Source organism: Falco punctatus (assembly GCF_963210335.1).
Source record: "Falco punctatus genome assembly, chromosome: 8".
Taxonomy (NCBI): Eukaryota; Metazoa; Chordata; class Aves; order Falconiformes; family Falconidae; genus Falco; species Falco punctatus.
Genome location: NC_137588.1, coordinates 58851056 through 58867118, shown reverse-complemented (window position 1 = coordinate 58867118; position 16063 = coordinate 58851056). Strand labels below are relative to the sequence as shown.

Below are 16063 nucleotides of genomic sequence, written 5' to 3'. Positions count from 1 at the left end.
GGATAGATGGGGTTATACGGCTCAACAACTGATCTGTGCTGCTGCGTGAGCTGAGATAGTCACTAGGTGGGATGGTTACGATGGTCACCTTTGTCACAAGGGAGGGAGCTGGGGCAAGGCTGGGCGATGGGCCAGAGACTCTGGGGAGCACAGGGAGGGTGCTCCAAATTGCTCACCTCTTGCAGTACCTCGAGCCATGCTAGGTCTTGGGAGGCAGAGCCTGGGTGATGCCAGCTCTGGGGGTGATTTCCCATTGCGGGGGTTTTAGTCTGCTCCCTTCTTGCAGACCAGATCCCTTACCTCTTACCCCACCTCCCTTTGATCTCCTCCTGGCTCCCACCTCCTTGCAAGGAATGGATATGGTACGGGGGTGTCTGTGCAACATTTTCACCCAGTTTCAGCTGGAATCAGCACCGGAGGAATGGGACAACGTGCCCAGGACTGATGCAGAACCACTGCGGGTCCACAGCTCTGGGCTTGAAGATGCTGCCCCATTATGTCTTCAGCACGGCGTGCTTGCTTGGAGGGTGGGAACGGCAGCAGCCTGGCCTGGCTGTGGCTGGGAGGGCTGGGAGGTGGGTATGGTGGGCTCTCGCAAAGTCCACCTTGAGCAAACATGTGACAGCAGTGCTGCAGGGTCTCGGGGACGTGCTATCCCTCCATGAACATGTGAGATCTCAGGGTGCTGTGGGGAGGAAGCACTGGTGTGGGGATGAGTGGGGCCCCAGGGCACACTGATGGCCAGGTGCTGTCCCCAGCCCAGGGACATCTGCCACCAGCTGCAGAGGGGGAGAATCAAGAAATGTCCATGCATCAAATGTACTAAGCTCCTCAAGTCAGAGAGGCTTTGCTGGTTTTGTTACCATTTTCCTTTTAACCCCAAAAATCTGGCAGGCAATCTGACACTGGAAACACTTCACAGGTTCATATCTGCCATCAAGAAAAACTCTGAAAGTCTGTTGTTTTATCCCCTCCTCTCTGTTTAATCCTAAATCTCCTTTTTCCCTGCATTTTTTTTTTTTTCTCTGTTTCTTATTGTCAGGTTCCAGGCTGTTTCTGTCCTGGGAGGGTAAGGACCAACCAGTCCTCGCCCCACTCATGTTTGCAGAAAAGGAAGGGGCTGCTGCAGAGAAACAGGCAGAGGTGGCCTTGGGGAGGTGACAAAACACCCTTCTAGAGCCTTTGCAGAGCTGTGCTTTGGTTTGAGGAGAAAAAGCCAGCCTGCAAATGATGACTGTGACTACATGCTGGTGGCCGGGCACAGCCAGAGTGTGACGCTGACAGGGAAGGGGACACAGGCAGGGAGGAGGCTCCCAGCTGCAGGTGATGGGGGTTTCTGGGCAGCATGGCACAGCGCTTGTCCTCAGTTCCTCGTCCCCCTCCGGAGTGGAGGTGTGTCCGGCTTGGCGGGTGATGAGTGGGCAATCTCTGCTGGGAGCTGGTTTTGGCCAGTGTCCCCCTCCCACCTTGCAGGGAGACACAGCTTCATGAGGGTCCTGTTTCTGCTTGGTTTTCCTTATCAGAAAACATCTGGGGGATTTTTTCTTTTTTTAAGGGAGAAAACAGGAGAGAAACTCCTCTTGCTGCAGGGCCATGAGCCCCTTGGAAGCATGTTGGAGCCCACAGACTCCCTGTTGGGTGGGGGCATTCCCCCTGCACACAGCCTGTCCGTCTGTCCTGCTCTCTGAGCCTGGGCTGAGCTTTGCTGTTGTGGTTGGAGGTTGGGTTTGCCCCTGGATGGACTAAACGAAGGGGGACTCAGAGCCTTCCCTTCCCACCAGCCCCCCTTTTCTGAATCAGGCAGATGCTGCCTGGGAAAACACCACCCCAGGGCAAGGGTTTGGTGGATGGCAGGCACAGCCCAGCTTGTCCCCTGCCCACAGCCAGGCTTTAATACAAGGCTCAGCTCAAGGCACCTTGCTCCTGGGGTAGGGATGGCTGCAGGGACAGGGTGGGCTCCCTTGGGGCATCCTTGTGGGTGACGCCCATGATGCTTTAGTGTCTCCAAAGCTGGCTGCTACAAAGGGACCACATCCAGTGGCTTGGGGACAGCTGTGGGGTGGTGACAGCAGCGCGGACATGGGGTCCTCAGTGGCCCCCAGGGTCACCCACAACTTCATCCCCCTGCAGCCAGGGTGGGAGGTTCGAATTCGCCCCTCTCACCCGCTGGGGTTCCTGCACTTTGAAATGCAAACCTGCCTTTCAATGCAAATGCTGCGAGAGGTTGGGCCCAATAAAAGCCCGTGGGCAGGGAGGTGCCTGGCCCCAGGACACAGCTCCCCAAGGCGCCCAGGTGAGTGGCGGCGAAGGAGGGGCGGCCGCCTCCCTGCCAAACCGAGCCCGGCCGCAGTCGGCGGCACGGCAGCGCAGCATGTGTGCGGAGCTGGACGGGGAAGATGTATGTAGGTTATCTTTTGGATAAGGACACCAACATGTATCCCAGCCCTGTCCGGCATCCCAGCCTCAACCTCAACCCCCAGAATTACATGCCGGGGCCGCCCCAGTACTCGGACTTCGCCAGCTACCACCATGTGCCTGGGATTAACAACGACCCGCACCACGGGCAGCCAGCAGCCGCCTGGGGCTCTCCCTACACCCCTGCCAAGGAGGACTGGCATTCCTACGGGACCACTGCTACACCTTCCACTGCCAGCCCAGGGCAGTTTGGATTCAGCCCCCCAGATTTTAACCCCATCCAGCCGCCAGGCTCTGGACTTTTGCCTCCACCCATCAGCAGCTCGGTCCCCCAGCTCTCCCCTAACGCCCAGAGACGCACCCCATATGAGTGGATGAGGCGCAGCATTCCCAGCACCAGCAACAGCGGTAAGGTAACCCCCCCCAGCCCTGCACCCCTGCACCTTCCCCGCTGCAGAGGATCACTGGGCTTGAAGCTCTCCCTGCATGGGGACTGCTGGGAGGGACAACATGCTTGATCTGCCCTTGGTCCCCAAAGAGCAGGGGGACCCCACTGCTGAGGTAGCAGAAGATGAGGATGGGAAGGGAAGATACTGTCCTTCTGTGTTGCTGACAGCCAGGGTTATATGGTTGGAAAGTCCTTTTCCTTCAGCTGGCCTCTGTCCCTGCACCCCTGCCCTTGTCTGCCACCACTGGGTAGGATGGGCAGAGCCAGAGACCCCCGGGGACCTCAGGGCCCTGCCAGCCTTGAGGGGGTGCTGGGCAGGATGTCCCATGCGTGCAAGGTTGAACATGGGGGGCTGCAGCTGTGCATGAGAGTGTGAGTTAGCGAGCAGCTGAGTGTGCGAGCCTGTGTATGGGAGGTGCGCACATGTGTGTGTGCCAGCTGCCTTATGCTGCGTACATGTGCAGTGTGTGTGTATGTGTGCAGGGAAGGTACCCTATGTATATACACAGAGGGAAGGTGCTGTGTGTGGGTATATATATATATATATAAGATGTTCAACGCTTGTGAGGTGCTGTAGGCTCTGTGTGGTGTGAGGTACCATAAGCAGTCTGTGTGCATGGGGCTTGCTGCGTCAATAGTCTCACCGAGTGTGTAGGGGGGATGCTACACACTCAATGTGTGCATGCAGGGTGCTGCTTGTCGAGGATGGTGCTGTGCGCGGTGTGTGTGCAAGGTGCAGTGCGTGTGTCTACATGTGGTGTGTGTGCAAAGTGTGGTGCGTTTGGGGACAGTGCCACATGGAGGGTGCATGTGGGTGCTCCGGGTGCAGCACGCTGTGCGTGCATTGGCGCAGCTTGTGGGTGCCTCTGCTCCTGTGCCCACTGCTGCTGGGGGCACCTGGTGCTCGTCATGTCCCCAGGGTCCTGTCCCCCTGTCCCCAAGTCCCCGGGGTCTTGTCCCCGCTGAACTCCTGACCTGGAGGCGGCGGGGGGAGGTGTCTGGGTGACCCCAGCTCCCTGCCCGCTGGGCTGGGGGCCCTGCTGCCCACTTCAAAGGCACTGGGCAGGTCCCCCTTGGGGCCAGCCCAAATTGACAAGGGATTTGCTTTGTCATGGAGATGGTGGCCGGCTCCTTTGGCAGCGAGGTGAGGTGCAGGGCCCTTTGTCCTGTCCTGCCCATGCCCTTTCATCTTCCCTTCCAGGCTACGATCTATCGCTGCTGCCAGCCCAGTCTGGACCCATCCTGCCCACAGGGGGACCCTCTGCCCACCAGGTTTGCCTGAACCTGCTATCCCAGTCCCTCTCCTGTGCTGGCCATGAGCTCTGCAGAGCACTGCTGGGGCCAAACTCACTACAGGAGTGGCTCTGGCCATCCCTCACGGGAGAGTTTGCTTTTTGCTTTTCCCTTTTACTGCTGCCCCTTATCCCTGGGATGAGGGCTGGGGCTCCCTGTTAGCAAAGTGTCTCCAAATTTAGGCTTCTTTCTGGCTCCCTGCTGGCAAAGCCCCGTGTAAAGACCCTCACACAAGGGGCTCATGCAGAGAGGTGTCTGGGGTCTTCCAGCATGGGAAATAGCTCCTCATGTTCACCAGATCCGCGTGGCAGGGATGGGGATGGGGCTGTCCTAGCGGGATCAGTGGCTGCAGTGAAGCAGGCAGAACATCCCGATAGATGGAAAAAAACTGCCCCGGTCTGGAAAGAGGAAGGGAGAGGCAGGATTGGTATTTCCTGGCCCATTTTAAGCACTGAATATACCTATTTAGGAAAAATGTCTCCCCCCATACCCAGTGATGGAGACCCACAGGCATGCCAGGGCTGAGGGCTTCCCTCTGCCGGAGGCTGGAAGGGGGGTGTGATCCTGCAATCCCGCCATGCAGCTGCGAACCAGCCACTTCTGCAGGTTTTGTAGGTCTGAACATCTCCGTTTCTTCTGAGGAGAGAGGTGAGAGGGAAAATTAATGAGGGAAGAAAGACATCAGCACACATCTCCTCTGGATCAAGGGCATGGTTTTATACCCAGCAGTGGGGCCCGAGATAAAACAGGGGCTTGAAAGTGCTTCTGATTGAGTTAGATGACAATTGAGTTGATTGAATTCTGGAGAGATATCATTAGTTGCTTAGTTTGTATCTCTTAGATTAAATACATACAAAGGGACAAACAAATCAGCCTTGTTCCCTTTACATGCAGAGGAGGAGCTGCCCCAGCGTAGCCACAGCAATGCAGGGATGGGTGCCGGGGTGAAAGCCCCTTTCTTGTGGTGCTTGCTTAGGATGGATGACCAGCAAGGTCTCTTTTTAAGGCACTTGCAGATTAAGGACATGTCTTTGTGTCTCTGCTGGGTCCAAACCCAGCGCTACTGGTGCCAGGAGGCTGCAGGATTCAGCCATGGTGGGACCGTGTACTGGGAGACAGTGGGATGCAGCCTGTGTTCTCCAGGGCTGCCCTTTAAATAAAAAAAAGAGCCTTTCTCCGTTAAGCTTGAAAGAGAGCAGGGAAGAGTTGGGTTTGACATAGATAGGGGTGGAATTCTTAGATGAATCGTTTTATTGAAATCAATAAACTAGACTTTAATCAGTCTGGATTGATTAACTACCTGTCTCACCACAGTGGGAATAGGAAATGAATACATGGAGTTTTTTGCTATAAATATCAACAGTTTCTTTGTGAATGCTATAAATCATAATACTTCAGAGGGTTGTAAATTAAGGTTCCCTCTCTATCTTGCCTTGTATAAACAGCTCTTGGCTGTAGTTTGAAAGCTTTTGGGAAAGAGCTGTGCAGTGGTAAGAGAAAATGTTACGCAGGGAATATGAGTGTGTTGGGGATTTCTGCAAATGCAATCTAGAGCCGAAGAAAAGCCAACAAGAAATCTCCCAGTGCCTCACTGCAGAGTTAGGCTTTACCAGGGGATGATTTTATATACCTGTTGCTAAATATGTGCATGCTTCACCCGGCTGAGCCAAGATAACCCTGCAGCAGGAGGGACTGCAATGCCAGAGGGCCAGTTGCTGGAAATTGGGAGTTAAAGGGAACCAAGCTGGAAAATGTCCCCAGGCCTCATTTCTCTCTCCGATGTCACCTCTTTTTCTGCTCATAAAATCTTCACGAACAGCGTGTCAGAGCCTCATGCTTCCTCCTTATTCACAATTATTTGCAAACTTCCCTGTGAATTGCACCCCAGCTCTATAAAAAGCTCAGGAAGGCGGCTGGAAAGGTGGCTGGCTGAACTTTGAAATTCACCCTCTGCTCTTTAGTTATGCAAATCCTCAGATACTGCCTCGGGTCTGGCTTTTAGGTCACTAATCGAGCCAGGGCCGCAGCAGTGCTAAATATTGCAAGTGAAAGTGCAATTGGGGCATCCCTTGGGGAGGTGTATGGGCTAGGGGCTCTGTGTGGTATCGGTGCCCGCGGTGCCTGGGTTGGTTTTGGGGTGATGGAGAGTAAACAGTGATGCTCCGAGCATGGGCGAGTGGTGATTTGCTGGATATGCAGTTTTCTGTCTCTGTTTTCACTATTCAGTTTTCCAGCTCTATTTGTTGCCTTAGTGAGGTCCATGAAAGCTGGAGGAAAAAGTAAAATTTGCAATAATGAGACAGAAACATTTCCCCTGGACAGGCAGCATTCCTGCCATGCACGGTACGTTTTGGAGTAATGGTAGTGGCTGGAGGGCAGTGCGTTTCCACGGTTCATCCCTGTGTGGGGGACCCCTCTTTAGCACACAGTTGCTCCCCATGATGAGACCCTTTGCTTCCCTGGGTCGCTCGGTGTGTGCGTGCATTGGGCCCCATTGGTCTTCTCCCCTTGAATTATTAACCCACAACCTGCTCCTGGCCCCAGCTGGGATTTGTTGACTGCTTAGCCTGCTGGCCAAGGTACAGGCCTTTCAAACTTTCCTAGAATTGACTTTCCTTGAACAAAAAGGGCTTCCCTGGAGCACTGGCGGTACCTACGTGATGGGTTTGGCTGGCTAATTCCCCGGGATTAGCAGAGGGACACTTTAAACCTCTGGCCAATGACAGATGTTTCCTACAGGCAACCCTTCAAGGACGCCCACTCCAGTGCTGTTAGCTTTGTGATCGCCTGGATAAGGGGCTGGATCCTTCCCTTGCGCTGCCCCCTGGTAAGGATGGGCTGAGCCGTATGAGGCTGCAAAGGGGGAGAGGAGACCTGGTGCCCAGGCAGGACCACCGGTGCTTTGCTGTCCTCCTCCTCCTGTTGCAGCTGGGCCAAGCCCAGCCAGGTGGCAGATTCGGATGAGCTGGATTTGGGCTCAGTGTTGCAGGGCTGCCATGAAGGTGATGCTCTAAACCACGCTGTTTCCAGCCCGCATGCGCTGGCCAGCCCATGCGCTGCCCTGGCACCACTCCTTGCCTTCCCGTACTGGTGTGGTCTTTGACCTGGCCCAGAAGCCTGACTGATGGTGCTCGGCTCAGCACTCATAGAACCATAGAAGCAACTGGAAGAATCTTTCCGTTGCCAAAATAAAAGGTTGAATCATTGCAGGGCTGGGAAATGCTTGTCCCAATGCCCTGCCTTAGGCTGCTGCCCCCAGGGTTGATGTATCTCCTGTCATGTTGCTCTGTGCTCCGTGTTCAGGGTTGCGATGGGGAACTACTGGCTCACTGCAACCGCCTTGGGTTGGGTATGCAACTTGGGGTATGCAGCTCCTGGGAGGAAGATGAGGCGTGCAAGGGGGGTGCTTTCACCCACGTGTGTGGGTGCGGGTGCAGATCTGGCCCCATCCTGCTGTGCTGGCAGCGCAGAGCCCAGCTGGGGCCAGCCTGTGCTGCTGTGCACCGGGTTGCACTCCCTGCACCTGGCTCTTTGCCCAGGTGTTTCTGCCCCTTCCCAGCAGCCGGGCTGCCCGGTGCAGCTGTCCCGTACACCAGACCCCGGTCTCTGCCTCCTGGCTCTGCCAGACCCATAACCTCCAGGCACATAATCCCCAGTCACACACTCAGCACAGCTTTTTTGGAAGCACCGAGCTTGATCCTCTCTGTGCAGGAAACTAAAAAGCCATCAAGCCAAGTGGCATGGTTTTGTAAGTGAAACATTTCCAGTGCATGATGTACCGAGCTGAGTCAGGTTTTATTGCTGGTGGGTGCCCACAGGAGCACTGCCATTTGCTCTGAAGCCTTTGGCACCAGGAAGAGATTCCCAGGTTGGGTCAATGTCAGGCAAACAGCCATCCAAGGAGCTGCCCTGGGGGTAGGAGGGTCACTGGGCTCCTTGGAGAGACCTCTAGCACAACTGCCCACAGATGAGTCCTGCCTTCAAGCCGAAATGCCCATTTCCTCAACCCGGAGCATAGCTGGGGGAGTCTTGGCAGGGTCCATCGGATAAGCATGCATCCAGCATCCTCTCCCTCTGCAGTATAAAGACATTAAATATGTATGTGGGTGTGGGGTGGTTTCTCTCACCCAGTTTTTGACACCTGGCAGTTGTCTGAATCCAGCCTGCTTTGGCAGGGGTATGCTCCCAGGCAGGGATCTCAGGAAGGATTGCCCTCTGGAGGGGTTCAGTTTTTGCTCGAGGTGATGAAGCAAGCCACATGGCTCCAGTCCTTTGCCCCGTTTCAGTCGCCCCATTCATCACCCCTCTGCTTCCAGCGGCAGGGGAAAAATAGCTGATGATATTGAAGCATGCACGGGAAGGGGGAGGCTTGTGAAAACCCTGACCTGCTGGTTCCCAGCACTCAGGGAGGGTGAGGGGCCCAGATTTATCCCCTCTCCCAGACCACAGAGCAGCGTGGGTGCTTTGGGGTTGCTGCTGGAGGGGAAAGGAAGGGAGCAAGCAAGTGTGGGCAGAGGAAGCAGAGGGAGGGCATCAGGCAGCTCATCCCCTGCCACTGTCATTGCTGACCTTAGGGTTCCCGTTTCCAGTAGGTTTAAGGGTTCCCGTTTCCAGTAGGTTTAGGGACAGCGCCATGAGCTGGGCTGTCCGTCCTGAGCACCAGCATCACCACTGCCCAGCACGGCTGCCATCGTCACTGCTCGGCAGAGGGAGCATCGACCCCTCCGCACAGACAGCTGGAGCACATCTGGCTGCCAGATGAGGGTGGCTCCAGCCAGCCTGGAGGCTCCTGAGCTTTAGATGCTGAGCCGCCTTCTGGGCCTGGGGTCTCTGTCATGGGGCATTGGTCTGCTGGCTGTCCCTGTCTTTGCGGGGAGGGGGGACAGGGGAGACAGGGGGACAGCTCCCCCCAGGGAGCTGCAGATCAATGCAAGGTTAAGCTGTTCGGGGAGTCCCACCAGCAATCAGAGCCCATGGCTCTGACCCTGGGGCTCCACTCCTGTTTGGAGTCACTTCTGTGCCTCAGTTTCTCCATCTGTAGCATGGCCTAAGATATGCTGGGGGAAGGGGGAAGTTTTTTTCGAGTTTTCCTTGATTTTCACAAATTACTTTTCCCTGGGAAGCAATGGCAAATCCTGATACAGCACTGATTCGTCTGGGATGTGAGGATTTTATCCTTTTTGCAAGTAGGTGCTGCTCATTCAGAATGAAGCAGCTTTATCATGGGAAGAAAGCACCCACCCAGGGGGAACAGCATTGTACCCCATCTTGCTGCACTTTTAACTCCACTGTGTACAAGTTCTCTCCCTGGTGCTCACTGGTGATGGGACTTCCACTCCTGATGCTTTTCAGCATTAGGATATTGTAGTGCCATCAGACGGAACCAGCTACCCAGTACAGACAGACGGGCAGACTAGGCTGTACAGATGGAGCCAGTGTGTGGCCAGAGCATCGCCAGGAAGGTGTGACCACGCAGGGTGGGTCCAGGAGCACGTTGCCCAGACTTTTCATGTCAGTCATGCGAGGAGTCACCATGCAGTGGGGCGTGCAGAGCTGCTGAGCAGCCATGGGGCCGGCCAGCCTGGCAGCAACACCTCTGTCCCCCATGCCAGCACCTCCTGTGCAAAGCACCATGTGATGTGCCCATGTCCCCAGGCCTCGGGGACTTCTGCAGTGGGGCATGACAGCCAGCACCATGGTGGGCTCTCATCTCGGTGGCTCCAGCAAGCGGGTCGGGGCTGCTGTAACCCGGCTGCCCTGATCGGAGCCCTGATGGCTGCGTAGCGGCTGCCCATGGAGCCAGACTTAGCAGGTGCTGCAATTTTGAGCTGCTTTGACCTGTGAAATAGAGACCTTTAGAAAAGCACAGGTTTATGTTCCTCACTGCTGGCAGCTGTGCTGCTCCTGCTGTGGCTGGGAGGTCTATGTCCTGCAAATCGGGATCCTCCATTTGGAGCTGGCCCCTCTTAGCTGTGCCAGGCACGCGGGGCTGGGTGCCTCATTCTGTGAGGCTCCAGAAAAGACAAGTTCCAATTAACACATGCCAGCTCTTAGTCCTTTGCTATTTCCCACCTCCTCCCAGGGTGACACTGCCACCTCACAGTCTCTTTCCTCCCTGGTTTGAACCAGCCCCTCTCCAGCTGTTCTTAGAGCTGCTCAACACCAGCATCAAAATACCCCTCTTCCTTATCTGTTAAGGTGTTTGGGGCAGTTTCTTATTGAAAGCCATCCTCTGGCAGGCCAGGGTGAATTACCACCTCTCTGGCAGCCTCTGCCATGGCCACGAGGGTGCAGAGCCTGAAATGGTGGCTGCAGGGACCTAGTGTGATTTCCCCTTCCCCTGCCAGGTTCCTGACCTGGTCCAGGGCAGGAGCTCCAGCACCCCCATCCCCAGGGCAGGGATGCCCTGGAGAAGAGATCCAGACTGAGGGTTGAGACCCCGTCCCCCAGCATGTGTGCGTGTGCCTGCACACTCAGGAGTGCGTCCCTTGGGATTTGCACAGCACATTAAAGCTATTCCCTTATCTAATCATGGCTCAGGTGAGTGCTATTAGGGTTATACATTAACAGTAGTAATGATACCCTCTCCCCACGCAGCCATTGGCCCTGCCTTGATCCCAAAGCTGAAACCATTCCCACTAGCCCAGCAAAATGGCTTCATTTGACTGCCTGAGCAGTTCCTTTGCCTGGTCTTTTGGGGGCAAGCAGGAAGGACTTTAAATGCTAGGAGGCATCACCGCCACCCTCTTTGCACCCCGTGCACTCCATCCATGCTCCCTCCCAGTGCAGGAGCAGCACCATCTCTGGGCTATCCTGATCCACTACCACGGGGCTTCACTTGAAATGTGGGAGCAGCTCCATCCCTCTGCTCGGCCATGCTCCTCGCTGCAGGGCCGGGGTTTCACAGAATCACAGAACAGTCAGGGTTGGAAGGGACCTCTGGAGATCATTTAGTCCAGCTCCCTGATAAAGCAGGTTCACCTAGAGCAGGTGGCATGGGATCACATCCACACAGGTTTTCAACGTCTCCAGAGGAGACTCCCTGTAGGTATGAGGACTCCCCATAAGGAGCTCTGGCTTGTCCCAAATTTCCTCTTTCCTTTCACAGAGCCATAAAAACTCTCCAGGAGAGAATTAAGTGTAACCCAGCATTCATATTCAAGGTAGTTGAATTATTCATTGTCAATGGTATTTCTTGTGAATCCTTTTCTTTTCCTTGTGAATCACCCACAATACATTCCTGAATTCAGCAAACATCGCTGAAACCAGCAATTAGTTGAGATGAATAACTTTCAGTTTCTGGCTTGGTCGTGAGCCCTCTGCTTTGAGTCTTTGCTACCTCATACGGGGCAGTGAGAGAGTGGTACCCAGCTCACACAGAGGTGGCTCGTCGGCAGGGCCGGGTATCTGCCAGGTCCCAGGCAAAGCACAGTTTTCATCAGGGGTGAACGGTGAAGAGGGAATAACAAAGAACAAGCTGTGATGGATCTATTTACAGCTGCAGCAGGAAATGATAATTCCTGCTGAAATTCATGGCAGATGTTGTATTCACAAACTGCCTTATTTCTTTTTTTATTTTTTTTTTTTTACTTTGTCAGGTTTTTTTCTCCAAGCAGTGGTGTTCAAATAGCAATATTGCAAATCAGATCATTTTTAAGTCATTATCTTTTCAGCGAGGTTTTTGCTTTCAAATTAAAAAGAAAAAAAAAAAAGGATAACTATATAAGAAAGAAAAAAACTTGTCACAGTCCCTGAGCCGGCAGCAGACAGAGGGAGCTCCGTTTCTCAGGGAGCTGCTAAACCTTGCTTACAACTCTGCCGGCACATCTGGTTCACTCTGTAGCTCCCCAGGAATCACCGCGTTTGCAAATTCAGCACAGGTCCCCCCTGGGCTGGCATACAGAAGTCCTTCTCACGGTGATAAGCCCTTCATATGTGGGGCAGCAAGAGGTGGCACCGACCCCCTGGGAAGGACAGAGGCCCCGTGCAAGAGCGAGGGGAGAGCGAGGGGTCCCACGTGGGCCAGGTGCCCCTGGCATCACTCCAGCCTGGCACTGTCCCATGGCCAGTTTTGTTCAAGCCACCACAGCTGGTGTGTGCCAAGGAGGAGACAAACACCCAGCAATGCTGCCGCCGACCCCTCGCACACCGAATTGCTGCAGTTCAGCCGTGTGTCTGCAGGCATCTCCATACACACCTTGCTCAATCAAATTACCTTTTTACCCTGTTTTTACCCGCAGAGTCACCCTGTGTGGCCTCAGGCAGGTTTGCCCTCGGTGGTGGTAAGAAGGGATTAGGTGTTCGCTTCCAAACAGCCCTGGGTTGAGCTGGGCTCCCCACCCTCTAAGGCGGTGGCTGAGTTCATCACACCCCTCAAACAGGAGTTAGTGGCTAAACCCCAGCCCTGGTGCTGGGAGGTCTGGTTTCTATTCCCAGTCATGTTGCAGCCTTTGTGTGCTCCTTTCCTCCTCCATAGATTGTTGGAGAGCTTCGGTGCATCTTGGGGACCACACTGGGACCCTCGGCCATCACCCTGCTCACATTGTGCTGAGCCCGTGCCAGCACCTCTGGGAGCAATGGCAGGAGGACACAGAGAGTGACATAGCCATGGCAATTGCGTGCTAACCACAGGGCTGCTGCTTTGTGCCTGGGAGCACCAGAGTCAAGTCCCAGCAGGGCAAGACACCTCCTGTGCCCACCCAGCTCCTGCTTGTGCCCAAGGGTGTGCACGCACTCGTGTGCTGCCACACATGGTTTGCTCGGTGGCCAATGGCAAAAGCTGGACCTTTGCTGGCTCTTTCTTATTTAGTAGAAAATCAGCTGCCTTTTTGCATCCCATGGGATGCTGTGAGGGAAATGACCTCGAGGGAGCCCCTCTCACACTCACAGTGTGCTGTTGCCATGGGTTGACCTGCCTCCTATACTCTTCTACATTTGTCTTTCAGCATAAGAAGTGCCTTAGGAAAGACCCTGTCTCCTTGTAATGGGCTAGCAAGGGAGAGACACCCTTAAAAATAAAACTGAGTTGGTTGAGAAACAGATTTGCAGCCTGCAGGTTGGAGTTTTGCTCTGTGGAGATTCTCTGATGTCTGATTAGAGCTGAGTCCATTCTGGAGTCCCTGAAGCACAGCTTTGCTCTGCGCCACCCAAACTTCTACTTTCACTATGGTCAGAATTTAATACTGCTGAGGCTCCTTCGCCCAGTTTGGCCCAAACTGGCTGGTGTGCCAAGGACTTGTTAGGAGGAATGGATTAACAGAATGGCAGGCACAAAAAAGTCCCCTTTCCTGGGGGCAGCAGGCTGCAGATGAAGTTGTACAGGTTGCTGGATCACCAGAAATCTCTCCCTGCACATCTGCAGCAGTGATAGGCAGTATCCTGTCCATGCTGGTACACCCAGGGCAGCCCCAGTGATATCCATGGAGCTGTTCTGGGCTTGACCCTGCCCCTTCCCGTGGCAGCACTGCTCTCAGCAGCAGAAATTCATAAGACGGGCAAACATGTTTGTCAGGCAAACAAATGGCTGGGTTCCCAGTCAGAAGGACAGTGGCTGCTTAGCTGAAGGCATGGCTCCATCCCTCTTGATGCCCTGGAACAGGATTTTGCTAATTTGGGTGGAGAAGCAAATATTCACAGCTGTGTTTATTCTCCACCCATGGGCTCTTCTGCAGAGGAAAGAACCAGGGACTTGTTCCTTCTGGTCATAGGTGTCCTTCCTTGAAGTGCTACCTGCACACCCCGTGACCCCCAGCCCCGGCAGAGTTCAAGCCATTGGCTCTTGCTCCACATCTTGCTCTGTGTGTGTATGTATTAATGAAGGAGCTAACAGAGAAGACGGCTGGGCTATTTTTGGCTGCATTTTTCTGCTAGAAAGCAGCCCTCCCAGGCTGTATTTTTGCAGGCGGCTTGTCCTCAGCCCACAGCAGGGCTTGCAGCTCTGCTCCTCTTGGGGACAGTGTGTCATGGTACATGGGATTTATGGTCCATCTTCTCAGGATGCCTCTGAATCTCTTCTGCTCTTTCCACTAAGCGATTTCCCCAAAGCCCAGGTACTTTCGAACACAGAGAAACAACCTGGTGCTAATCAGAATGGGCATTAAATTCCACAGGAGCCTCATGACTCTCTTTTCCACTGGTCCAAGGGCATTGCCATATTTCTCCTGAGCTGTCCACAGGTGGTTGTGTATCAACTCAGTGCCCTTGGGGATGTTCCTACCCCTCCACTGCTCCCCTTAATCCCCTGTCAGCTCACCCCAACTCTGCTCTCTCTGCCAGGCAAGACCAGGACGAAAGACAAGTACCGGGTGGTGTACACAGACCATCAGCGCCTGGAGCTGGAGAAGGAGTTTCACTACAGCCGCTACATCACCATCCGCCGCAAGGCTGAGCTGGCTGCTGCCCTTGGGCTCACCGAACGGCAGGTCAGTGCTGCGGTGTCCCAGGAAAACAAATCCCGGCTGGAGATGGGACTGGGAGGGGGAGGGCTGCAGCCCAAGGTCCCACCTTGCTCCACCACTCTCCCTTCTCTTCCACACTCTGGGCTGCACCCCCTGCCCCAGGGGGACCCTAAGAGTTGTCATCCTTTGCTGCATCCACCCCCATCCCTTCATCACCATCTTTGCCTTTCTGCAGGTGAAAATCTGGTTTCAAAATCGGAGGGCGAAGGAGAGGAAGGTGAACAAAAAGAAGATGCAGCAGCAAAGCCAGCCCACCAGCACCACCACACCGACCCCACCAGCTGTTGGCACACTAGGACCCGTCGGAGGCCTCTGCAGCAGCAGTGCCCCGAACCTAGTCTCCTCGTCCCCACTGACCATCAAGGAAGAATTCATGCCATAAGCCCCTTCACCAGCTACAGACACCAAGAGATAAGCACTATGCAGCAGAGCCCAGCCGGTCCGTGTGCTCTGAAGAGTGACAGTCCCTTCCCAAAGACACAATGGTCCCTGGCTGAATCAACAGGGCAGCCAGCGCGGCAGGGCAAGGTGGCACCGGGACCCTCCCGAGGGGTCGGTGGGCTCTCTCCTATGTGACAACCATACGTTAGGTAGTATTGCTCTCCTGTAGGAAACGTGCACTGGTCTGGTCTCTAGTATTTGCAGCCCAAAGCAAGGTCCTAATGCCAGCAGAAGGAAGGGTGGTGGTGGTGAAGGATGGCTTTCCTACGGTGCCTCAGGTGGAGCTGGTAGGATGCTTCCTTCAGTCCTCCTGCCAGTCCAGCTGCCTGGTGCTTTTGCGGCAGTTCAAATAAGACTGAACTAGAAAAAAGACCTGGCTGGACTCAAGGCAAAACAAATTTCTGCTGAGCTGGTCTCCTGGATCCGCCATTCTGGGAAGGGGGGTGCCGAAGGCAGAGCAAGTTGGACTGCGGGAGCCAGGGAGGACCCTCAGTCGTAGGATCTGAGGGGGGATTCCTTAAGACCACCGTGATGGTAACAAGCTGGAGCACATCCTTGGAGAGAGACCCCATGCATCCTCACCCCCGTTCCCCAGCTACCCCCAGCAGCACCTGGCTCCTGTGCCCCCAGCTCTGTCCCTGCAGCCACAAAGAGCCCCATGGAGACTCTTCCAGCAGCTCCAGTGCCCCTGGCTGTGCCATGGCAAGGTGGCACCACAGCCACCCTCCACCTGGAGCACAGGGAGAGGAGAGAAGGGAGCCAGGCACAGACACACCGGAGGCAGACCACCCTGCTGAGACCTCAAACCACCTTCCTGTGCGGAAAGGAAGGAGGACAAGAAGGTCTGCCATTGGGACAGGGTGTAAGAACCAGCCCCAGGCTGTCCAGAAGGGCTGATACCGGGAGAACTTTGGGGGGCTGCTCCAAGGGAGTGCAGCTGCCACAGGCACCAGGAACTGCTGCCAGGGTGGGCAGGGGCTGTATCAAGGCAAAGGGCTGGCACGTACCC

At 55.0% G+C, this 16063-nt stretch overlaps 1 protein-coding gene across 1 annotated transcript; it reads left to right on the top strand.

Moving 5' to 3' along the window:
* The first annotated feature begins 1415 nt into the window (after window positions 1-1415).
* Window positions 1416-16055, top strand: CDX1 (caudal type homeobox 1). Its single transcript, XM_080399436.1, has 3 exons — window positions 1416-2823; window positions 14432-14577; window positions 14789-16055. Exons 1-3 carry the CDS (start codon window positions 2397-2399, stop codon window positions 14993-14995), a joined length of 780 nt encoding a protein of 259 aa, XP_080255562.1. The 5' UTR covers window positions 1416-2396; the 3' UTR covers window positions 14996-16055.
* The last annotated feature ends 8 nt before the right edge of the window (window positions 16056-16063 follow it).

Bases quoted from the DNA above. Each gene is read 5' to 3' on its own strand.
- CDX1 (XM_080399436.1), top strand. From the start codon at position 2,397: ATGTATGTAGGTTATCTTTTGGATAAGGACACCAACATGTATCCCAGC. The intron at 2,824-14,431 runs GTAAGGTAACCC...TCTCTCTGCCAG, and splicing joins TCCCAGCACCAGCAACAGCG to GCAAGACCAGGACGAAAGAC. The intron at 14,578-14,788 runs GTCAGTGCTGCG...GCCTTTCTGCAG, and splicing joins TTGGGCTCACCGAACGGCAG to GTGAAAATCTGGTTTCAAAA.